This window comes from Streptopelia decaocto (assembly GCF_964273445.1).
Source record: "Streptopelia decaocto genome assembly, chromosome: 3".
NCBI lineage: Eukaryota > Metazoa > Chordata > Aves > Columbiformes > Columbidae > Streptopelia > Streptopelia decaocto.
The window spans coordinates 7,944,466-7,955,061 of NC_138656.1; the positions used below are offsets into that span (position 1 = coordinate 7,944,466).

At 42.2% G+C, this 10,596-nt stretch overlaps 1 protein-coding gene across 2 annotated transcripts; it reads left to right on the forward strand.

Moving 5' to 3' along the window:
- Nucleotides 1-233: 233 nt before the first annotated feature.
- Nucleotides 234-8,169, forward strand: PROKR1 (prokineticin receptor 1). Of its 2 annotated transcripts, XM_082048655.1 has the most exons (3): nt 234-832; nt 5,897-6,326; nt 7,349-8,169. In XM_082048655.1, the coding sequence occupies exons 1-3, from the start codon at nt 336-338 to the stop codon at nt 7,517-7,519; spliced, it is 1,098 nt and encodes a 365-aa protein (XP_081904781.1). In that variant the 5' UTR covers nt 234-335; the 3' UTR covers nt 7,520-8,169. The 2 variants fall into 2 exon arrangements, with proteins under 2 accessions (XP_081904781.1, XP_081904780.1); XM_082048654.1 differs by having other exon boundaries at nt 5,897-8,169.
- Nucleotides 8,170-10,596: the final 2,427 nt, after the last annotated feature.

Below are 10,596 nucleotides of genomic sequence, written 5' to 3' on the forward strand. Positions count from 1 at the left end.
GATAACAGAAGCATCGTTTCACAGGGTATTTCTTCCCACTGTGCACAACCAGCAATATTGCTGTGAAGCAATAAGGTGGGTCTTGCTTTCCCTCAAGCACAGTATTTCTGCTGTAATTTCCTCTCAGGAAATGTTTGCCTCTTTTTTGTTCCCACAGAAGGAGGTAAATGAGGCTGTTGCTCTATAATCTCATGGGGACACAGACAAGGTGACTCACTGCTCAGAAGGAAACTTTGGATGAGGTCTCTCGCTTGCCACAATTGTGCCCTGCCACCCTGGGTAATTCTAACACGAAATCAAGGGCCAGCCAAGACCCATGTCAAAAGAAGACACACATGGCCATGGAGAAAGCTGAACATAACCCGAATGCTACCATCAACCTCAACTTTGCTCCAATCTACAATCTCAATGATGGGGATTTAACCTCCTTGCGAAACTTCTCCTTCCCTTTCAATTTCAGTTACAGCGATTACGACCTGCCACTGGACAGTGAAGATGATGTGACCAAAACCCGCACTTTCTTTGCAGCCAAGATTGTGATCGGGGTGGCTCTGGTTGGCATCATGCTGGTCTGTGGCATCGGCAACTTCATCTTCATCGCTGCTCTTGCCCGCTACAAGAAGCTGCGAAACCTCACCAACCTGCTGATTGCCAACCTAGCCATCTCAGACTTCATTGTGGCCATCGTGTGCTGCCCCTTCGAGATGGACTACTACGTGGTACGGCAGCTGTCCTGGGAGCATGGCCACGTCCTCTGTGCCTCAGTCAACTACCTACGGACTGTCTCCCTCTATGTTTCTACCAATGCCCTCCTGGCTATAGCCGTTGACAGGTAAGTGGGGTGGTATGAATGCACGAGGGCATTGCCAGAGCTCCTGAGGTTGGCTGTCCAGATTTCTAGGTTTTTAACATGCTCAGCTGTTCTGCAGGATTTGCTGATATCCAGGTAGGTACCGGGTATCTTGTTTCATAAAAATTTAATTACATGAGGTCATGACATCACCCCAGAGAAAACTCTGTGGAAATTTCTTGATTGAGCTTTTCCCATGAAAAGAATGCTGATTTATTTAAAAAAAGAAAAACAAAACAAAACAACAACCTCATAAAGATATGCTTGATTCAAGTGTAGGAGAGGATTTATGGAATAAGGGAAAGAGGGGAAACAAATCAGAAACACCCAGAGATGAGGGTGTTTAACAACACTATATAATTCTGATCCAAACCATATGTCTCTAAGGAAGCTTCACTACTGACCTACTGTGCTGGTTTGACTGAAAGAAAGTTAATGTTCTTCATGCAGTTAGAAACTTTTGTTTTTCATATCTAGCACAGTCATTGCTTGGATTTAGTTTAAGAATAAGATGGTAACACCCCAGGACAGAAATAATGTTTTTCTTCAAACAAATTTACAGTGTCTTTGAGTTGGAACAAAGAGAACATAAGAGCTTACTGTTATCTTAGTTGTTGTCTGGGAGCCAAGGTTTTTCTGAGCTCTCTGCCCACAGGTGCGGGCAGAGGAAGGGGAGCATGGATGGGGCAGAATCTTGACTGACATCCAGACTGATCAGTAACAATATTCCATGTCTGTAGTGTCATGCTTCATGTTTAAGGAAAGTCAGGTTTTTCCGGCTAGGGAAACCCATTCCAGTTCTGCTCCATTTCAATGCAGTTCTGTTTGGGAGTTTTCTTTTAGTTCAGCCTTTTGCCATCCTGTCATTCTGCAGAGGCCTCTGGGCCTTTCTGCCTTTTTCCCTCTTCCCCTGGAATTGGCTGTTCGTGACCAGGGTGCTGCTTCCTGGGGCTGCTTGCTCAGTGTGGACAGAGTTCATGAGGAATTGCATTGGGTGTCTTTTACCTTATATTCTATTTTCCATTTTATACATAGTAGTAGTAGTGGTGTTATAATAGCATAATTTTTTTATTTTATTAAACTGTGTTCATCTCAGTCCATGAGTTTCTTCCTTGTCTTTTGATTCTCTCCAGTTTTGGGGAGTGGCATGGCAGTGAGCAAGTGGCTATTGCAGTTTCAGTTACTAGCTGGGGTTAAACTGCAACACCTACACAGCTTTTCTGAGTCTAACCTTTTCTATAAACAGTGACGTAAATACTCTTCAGCGAGAGAAATAATTGACTGGTGATACAGAATTTAACAGGTGAGTTTCCAACAGGGTTGTTGCCTTACAGGATATTTCTTTCTCCCTCGAGTATTTTTCCCACCTTTTCTTTTGCTGAGAAAGTGAGTAAAAGACAAGACTTCTGTCTCACCTGCAAAACAGAGTTCTTATTTTCTGTCATGCCACACTGAGAAAACCCAACAATCATTACACTAACCACTCAATAGTACTGAGGTCTTAGCTGGATGCTCAGTGACTGTGGCCAGCACTCTCTGCTCTATTAATACTCTTCTCTCACACTCTCCTCTCTTTACATGCCTCTGAGGATGGCACAGTGGCAAGCCAGGTCATCATTTATGGCACCCATATTTATGGCATTGTCCAGAAAATTATAAAATGCTACACCAACCCAGTTTAGCAGTGATTCTCCTACAGCCTTCATAATGGGGTAAGCAGAGCATAATAATATCCACCTGCTACACTACCTGCTTTATGCTGCAGTCCTGAGATATTTCTACGCCTGCCTCTCACTCCAGGAATTTTAACAATCTAATTTAATTGTATTCTTTCTTCTGACTCCTATTCTCTTAGCCTCATGCACTGCAGACTCTGACAGACCCAGGCACTGAGCATCAGCTTCATGCTGACATAAGTCTGATGTGACTGACTCACAGAAAGCCCACAGAGTAAACTCTTTACAGAAAGGCCATCACAACAAGTCATCTTTTGTGTACAAACACAATATACATCTCTGTATACCCTCTGCATATACACACTGTATGATTCCCACCCCCCTCTTCCCTTTTTTCCCCCAATTTCTCTCATGTGCCATTTTATGCTCTAGTCTAATGTTGCATAGTTTTCAGTACCTGTTCCAAAAGACAGCTCAGGAGCAGTTAACCCTGCTGATAGTTGTATAGATACAGCTTGTTTGCGGCTGATTCAGCTGTCACTGACGTCAACAGAAGTCTGTGAAATGACACTGGGGAAGTTCAGAGATGTTTGCCTGTTGTGTGGGAAAGGAAAATCAGCTCCTATGAAACAAATTTTAACAAGTGTCTAACAAAATAACCTTTGAACAGCAGCTGAGGACTTGGGGTTAAGCTTCTAAACACCATCATGTATGCATTACCATTTTCTACTGTTTATATTTTTTCACTTCTAAAAAAATTTATTGGAAAGCTCTGCTAGTGCATCCCAAGTTGATGAAGTAACATGGGTCACTGAGCCCTTATGCCTGCTAAGAAATCAGAAGATTTCTAGCCTATCTCCCCACCCATCTTTAAAAACAATCCTGGAAATGATTAATCACTGAAGTTTGTTGTAAGAACACACTGTTTTGGTTATACTGCCTTTTTTTTGTGAGCTTTTGACTTGGTCAACAAAGAGAAACCTCATTAATTTAACTATCAACCATTCCATGTTGGTTATGTCATGTGGATCATTGACTTCAGTTTCTAAAAAAGAATGGGCTCCTAACAAAGTCTAGATCATTTAAAAGGGCTCACTTGTGTACAGAAGGTGAGCCTGTCCCACAGAATTTCCTGCAGGTGTGGCCCTCTTTCATCTTGCTGCATGTCTGTTCGCATGAAACATAAGAATCTCACATATTTAAGGCCACATCTGCACCAGAAAACAATGCAATGTGAAAGGAGAGGATATGAAGAGCAAGAGTACATGCTAAGGGCTCAGTGTCCATGCTGTAAATATTTGGGGGGGTTAGCTTTGGCTGGGTCCCCTGGATCGACACCCATGGGTGCCTGGTGTGTTCTATGTACATTTTTAGAGAACACCTTCCAGGGCCGTTTCATCTGAACCCAGTTCATGTGCTCCAGGACCACTCCATAGTAACAACCCCAGTGTGATAAGCAATGACAATCAGGAAATCTACCACAAAAGCTTCCTTCTGACTCTCTTGTAGAGATTTACCCTATCCAGCCAAATGTTCTGCTGAGCACATATGCATAGTTATGAATGCATACACATACATTATCCCACAACATTGTTTCCACAGGCCACAATCTAAAAATATTCATTTATCAGCTCCACAATGAGGCAGAGTAATTCTGCTGTCCCTTGACATCTAGCCTGCACTATTAAGAGCAATGAACAATTCATCTGCTTCCAAGATCTGGCTGATGAAAAGTGCTGCTGACTTTCCATTTTATTTTCAAATTAATATACCCTGTGCATGCTATTTATGTATAGAATATAAACACATAGAAAAGCCTCTGAATGAATGAGAAATTCCACTTTTTAAAATAATCTTTTGTGTTAAATACAATTGCACTGGGAGCTCGAGATTGTCTCTGATAGAAATCCCTTTTTAGCAGAAATATCCTAATCTTTCTGGGACAGTGTATGCTAACGAAAGCTCTTCTTACATCTATAGCTTCTTAGAAAAACAAGCCCCCCAAACTCCAAACAAACAAACAAACAAAAACCAGAGTGAATGCCACAATTCACTGTATAATGAAGAAAAGAAAGTACTTTGAAAGCTCCATTCATCCTAACCACAATCAGATGTCTAAAATAAGTCACCTTAATATCTGGTAGGTGCCTGTTTAGCATGAAGGCAAAGGGACTACATCCCATGCAGGCTTTTGTATTTAGACACCGAGGATGTTTTTCAAACAAACAAACATAATGACCACGAAATAGCTTGAGCTGAGATACAAGTATACCTTTACTCTCATCTTGTTAATACGAGTACTACTATACTGTGACATAATTCGATCCTTAAACGTACTTCTTTCCAGCAGGCATGATCTTGATATTTTCAATATTTTCATATTTTCTTGATATTTCCCCAGAAATCTCAGCTTTGATTTTTGTTATGTCATGCCTGTTTGGATTCTATTTACAAATCATTTTTTGTTTGCTGGTTCTCCGTTCCCCATTCACTGTTTCTCCTCAGTTAGAGAATAAATTGGCCCTGGCACCTTTTTGACTGAATCAAGGGCAATTGATGGATCTTGCAAGTAATATACTTCCCTTTCTCCACACTTCTTTGTGAAACACTGCAATTCACCTTGCAGCTTTACAGCCATAAGGAGTGCAACTACCTAACTCAAGTTTTACGTTTTGGCACATTACTTAAGGCAGCATATTTAAGATTAATTAGCAACAGACACCTCCTGCAGATGAAACCAAAATTTGCATGGGCAGAAAATGGATACAGAGTCCTTTGCTGGCTGTAACTATTCATTAGCACCACTTTCAGCTCTTTTCACCCCATGAAAGAATCAAGGAAACAGTACAAATATCAAAGAATTTCCAGATGCTATACCATGGTACATCCTGGATACGACTTCACCCGCATATTGTGCTAGGTCCTGCAAACATATTTGTCAGTAATAGGAACATTCCCTCTCTTCCTCCTCTTCCAGTATTTCCGTAACTCCCAGACCTGGTTCTGTGTTAAGAAGCTTGTGATACAAAGTTACAACTTTTTCAGCCTGATCTTGTTAACAGGTGTAAGACTGAAATCTTAAAACCATCTTCAGTCATCCTACCATACACTCAGATTTTCAGACTGCCAAGTAACCACTGTCCTACTAAACCCTTCGGCTCACCCCAGAGTTTCTGACTAGATTTAGGGACTTGGCTCAAGGTTGATACTTCACAAAATTTTCTTAACTCTCCTCATAGACAAATTTGTCATGCTCTCTTTAAGAATGACAGCTATTTCCTTCTGCCCCATTCTCTCCACTTGTATTTTGAAGTGTGCTCTGACTAACAGTGTTTTCAGACTTCATTTTGAATGTTTCTGTCTGTTCTAGGTATCTGGCCATTGTTCACCCACTGAAACCGCGTATGAATTATCAAACAGCAACCTTCCTAATCGCTTTGGTCTGGATCGTCTCCATACTTGTAGCTATCCCATCTGCATACTTTGCTACCGAAACAGTGTTATTTATAGTGAAGAACCAGGAGAAGATTTTTTGTGGTCAAATTTGGCCAGTTGACCAGCAGATGTACTATAAATCATACTTCCTCTTCATCGTTGGCATTGAATTTGTTGCACCTGTGATTACGATGACTTTGTGTTATGCCAGGATCTCTCGGGAGCTTTGGTTTAAAACCGTACCAGGATTTCAGACGGAACAGATCAGGAAGAGGCTTCGATGTAGAAGAAAAACCGTTATGGTGCTGATGTGCATCCTGATTGCCTATGTTCTCTGCTGGGCACCCTTCTATGGCTTAATAATTGTCCGTGACTTTTTCCCCACGATCTTCGTGAAAGAGAAGCATTATCTTACTGCTTTTTACATAGTTGAATGCATTGCTATGAGTAACAGCATGATAAACACCCTGTGTTTTGTAACTGTAAAAAATAACACCATAAAGTATTTCAAGAAGATCATGTTGCTCAGATGGAGATCAACATATAAAGGAAGCAAATCTAGCACAGATTTAGACTTGAGAACAAGTGCAATGCCTGTCACAGAGGAAGTAGACTGCATAAAACTGAAATAAATTTTCTGCAGTTTTAATCTCACATTTTTTGGAGAGGAGGTAAAGAGGTCATAACGCCTCCTCAGAAGCTTCTCCCTTGTCTGTGGGAATACCCACCATTGGTGAGAGCCCTTGAAAAGCAGCCTACTATGCATTTCCACCAGAACTCTTTTCACTGGACTGCTCTATAATCCCGTAACCCAGACTGATGCTGTGCTTCAGTTCACCCATCTGTAAATTTGGGATGTAGACACTCATTTTAGAGTTGTTTAAGGTGAACAAAAAAGCCTATTAATGCATTAAAGCATATTACAATGATGGAGGAGTTGACTGCTGATCCAAGCAATGATGCCTCTTTGTTTCTTCTTAGAAGAAAACTTTTAACCCCTTTGAGCTTATTATTTGTACCTTTAAGCTATTTGGTGTCCTTTTCCTTCTGCTCACAAGAGGAACGATGGCAAAGAAGCCCACGTTGCTTCATGTCACTTTGTCCTCTCAGTATACTCCTCATGATGAAGCTCCTTGAAGTCTACAGACCACCAGCTTTATACTGTCCAACATGCAGCATGCTCTTATGAAAGACACATTCTCTACAAAGCTAAGTACTGCTTCACAGTCTAGTGAAAACCTCAAGTCTCTTCCTGTGACACCTTGTTTAAAAATATTTTATCAGCATTCCACTCTGTAATTTTTGTAGAGTGTTACTGTGTTTATTATGTATTTGGAAGTGGCACAGCTGCATATTGAAGTGACCTGTTCCCTTCTCTCATCTCCAGGCACTATATGGCCAGCTTTGCTGCCTTGAGTCACTCAGCTCTTCACAGAATCAATCCCAGAATTGTAGAGGTGTGGAACAATATCTCCAGGTTGCCCAGTCCACCCTTCTGCTCAAAGAGTGTCAGCTAGAACAGGTTCCCCAGCATTGCATCCAGTTGGGTTTTGACTGACTCAATGGACAGAGACTCCACAGCCTCCCTGGACCACCTGTGCCAGTGTTCAACAGCCCTCCCAGAAAAAAAGTGTTTTCTTTCTGTTCAGATGGAATTTTGTGTGTTTCAGCTTGTTTTTCAGTAGGACTCACCCTGCTGAACCAGGTCTAGACATCTTATCAAGTCTGTGTACACCTTCAAAATAAAGTACAAGTAGGGCCAAAAAAGCACAGAGATCTTGAGACGATCTGCCCTTCTGCAAGCAATGGAGACAGACTCTAGGCTTTGGCAAGCCAGTCACTGGTTGAGGTGAGTAGCTCATTGTCTGGTCAAAGGTGAAGGAACAACTCAAGATGAATTCTGCCTTGCCTCCCCCAGTGCTGTTTTTACTATTCTGATTTTGTGCAACTCCAGGACTGGTGTTTCTTAAGTGATAAATGTGCTAAAGCAGGTAACAGTTGCAGTCATACCTATTCATTTAAACTACACAGAAGATATCACAGACTCTAATATATTGATTGAAATCAAGTATTTTCTATCGTGATGACAAATGCTTCCTGTTTTAAAGTATGTGGTATCAGCTACTTTTGGAGTAAATGGCTTTTGTAAATAATTTGTCTATTTGTGAATTTAAAGTGAAGAGCAAATCCTGCTAATAAAACAATAAACATGGAATCAATACCAGCATTGTGAATTATTTTTTTGTATTTTTATCCTAGCGATAATTTTCCTACCCAAGTGACTAATGTGAATTATCCCATTTCTGCAAAGAAAAACTACCAGGCTGACCAATTAAATTTAATGGCAAAAGGATATTCAAAGCCATTAAAGTGCTCAAGTCCTCTCGCCATTAGCTGCTCTTAAAAATACACATGGCAGAGGATCTCATAATTTGCTCTGTTAAGCAAAACAATTACTGAAATAATTATTCAAAACGACATCTTTCAATATGGATAAGAACTAAATCCATTTGTTTCCCAGCTTGGCAATGAAATTTAAAGATCTGGGAGTTGCAGTACTTCATCATCAAGAGGCTTTATCTTGTATTTTCTCCTGATATCTCATGGTTTCTTCTAAAACTATGCACCCATATTTATCTCCTGAAACCTGTACTAGTTACTGGGGATTAGCTAGCAATACTACCTGTTATTAGAGTGTCCTGATACTCCTTCTATCTATTAGTTTTCTTTGTGCAATAAGGCAAAACAACTGACAACTTTCCACACCTGGAAATCCACCCCAGGCCGACTTATTACCAAAAAAACACAAACAAACAAAAAAACACAAACAAACAAAAAATAAACAACAACAACAACAACAAACCCACCAAGCAATATAGTACCAAGCAAAAATTGGGGAAAAAAATGCCTTAAAATTCTGGATATCACTTTGAGAGCTCCAAGACAACTCTTCTGATCCAGCCTGCCTAGTGTTCTCAGCCATCACTACACACCCGTCCCTGTGAAGGTAAAGCAGTAGCTGCAACAAGTCCTATTGCAGATTTAGCTTTTGAGATCCACAACATTGCAGTTATTTTGACACATTGAGGTTTTCCCAGCAGCAAAGCAGTGTTTCAGCCTGAACCACCATATAGAGCAGCAGGAAAAATTGTGCTTTGCCCTCAACTGCATTTCTTGTGAGCAGCATCTTGAGAAAATAGAGTATCCCACTGAGGAAGGGCAGCGGTCCCCTGTTCCTGGTCAGAGCAGCCAAGTAATCACATCACCCCTAGCCTGTACCTGCACCAACCCCCAAACTGGTCACAGGCTTCACTTTCAGGGACCAATGCCTGCTCCTAAGCTGACCTCCAGCAACCAGGGGCCCAGGACAGCAAGGCCAAGGGCCTTGCATGGGGACTGAAACCCCATGGAGCTTTTGTGTCCCCACAGAACTCATTTCATCTACAGAGTGGCAGGGTATGGCCCCTTCCATCGGCCAGGGCCTGCTTGCCACCCATGACTGCACTTAAACAAAGAATTTAAAAGACTCTTAAAGTCACTTAAAAACTCTCAAGTGTAGAAGTGTGCAGCACAGACAGGCCCTGACCTGAGTGGCTCCCTCAGGCATGGGGGGAGCAGGTAGGCCATGGACCAACCAGAGCAGCCGAGGGAAGGGGCCAGACCCCACACTCCCTGTAACTTAAGTGAGTTATGCAGGGAAAAAAGAACAGAAAGGCTTTTTTGTACCCACACAACTCGGGCTAGGGAGCGTGGGTGCCAGTGGGTGCTCCAGAGATGGGTGCTCCCTCAGCTCCCTGTCAGGTGAGGACTACCCTGCTGCCTCCTGCCCAGACCCTCCCTGCAGAAGCTTTCTCACTTACATTGAATGGCAACATTTAGTGAGGGAATTGAACACCAACTGCACCTACCTGGAGCTCTGCTTGCAAGAGTCACGCTTAAATTGAGAAATAAAAGCGCAAGCGAGGAGGAAGGCAGCATCTGTCGTGGACCAGCACCCACTTCCAGCACAAGCTCTTACCCACTGGACCACAGTAAAAACTGCAGCGAGACCTCCACAGCTGCCAGCTGCCCACTATTAGTTCCAGAGGCACAGCAGCAATGAGGATTTTGCCATGCTGGAGCTGGGGGATGCATCAAGGATGAGGAGTGGGTGGAAGTGAGGCATCTTCCTTAGGGCTGTTAGTAGGGTTTGGATAACCATGCAGTGAAAAAATCATATGCCACTGGGCCTAAGTTGTGGCTTGCTCCAACTTTTATTGCAAAAAGCAAAAATGTGGTGCTATCACACTGGATTCCTGCTCTGCTGTCCTCCTGTGGCACAGCTCCCTAAACCACAGGCTTGCTTCCTTCTGTAGCAGCTCCTCCAGGGATAACTGAAGGTAAAATCCAGTCCCAGCTCCTTCACATTGGCTCTCTGAAAAACAGAAAAACACGTGTAACTGGAAATTAATATGGTGATCCCAAACAGCTAAGAAAAAATAAAGAGAAGAAAAAGAAGTTATTCTCAGCTATGGGCACTGAGAAAATGAAGTATGCATTTTAATAAAGCAATAGCAGGAAAAGAAACTCCAACTATTGTCCCTCTACCAAAGAAGAATGACCTGCACAACCCCAGACCAGAGTGGGTCACAATAG

What these genes read in the sequence shown, in the direction of transcription:
- PROKR1 (XM_082048654.1), top strand. Translation starts at nt 336, where the DNA reads ATGGCCATGGAGAAAGCTGAACATAACCCGAATGCTACCATCAACCTC. An exon ending in CTGGCTATAGCCGTTGACAG is followed by an intron (nt 833 to 5,896) that starts GTAAGTGGGGTG and finishes TGTCTGTTCTAG; the next exon opens with GTATCTGGCCATTGTTCACC.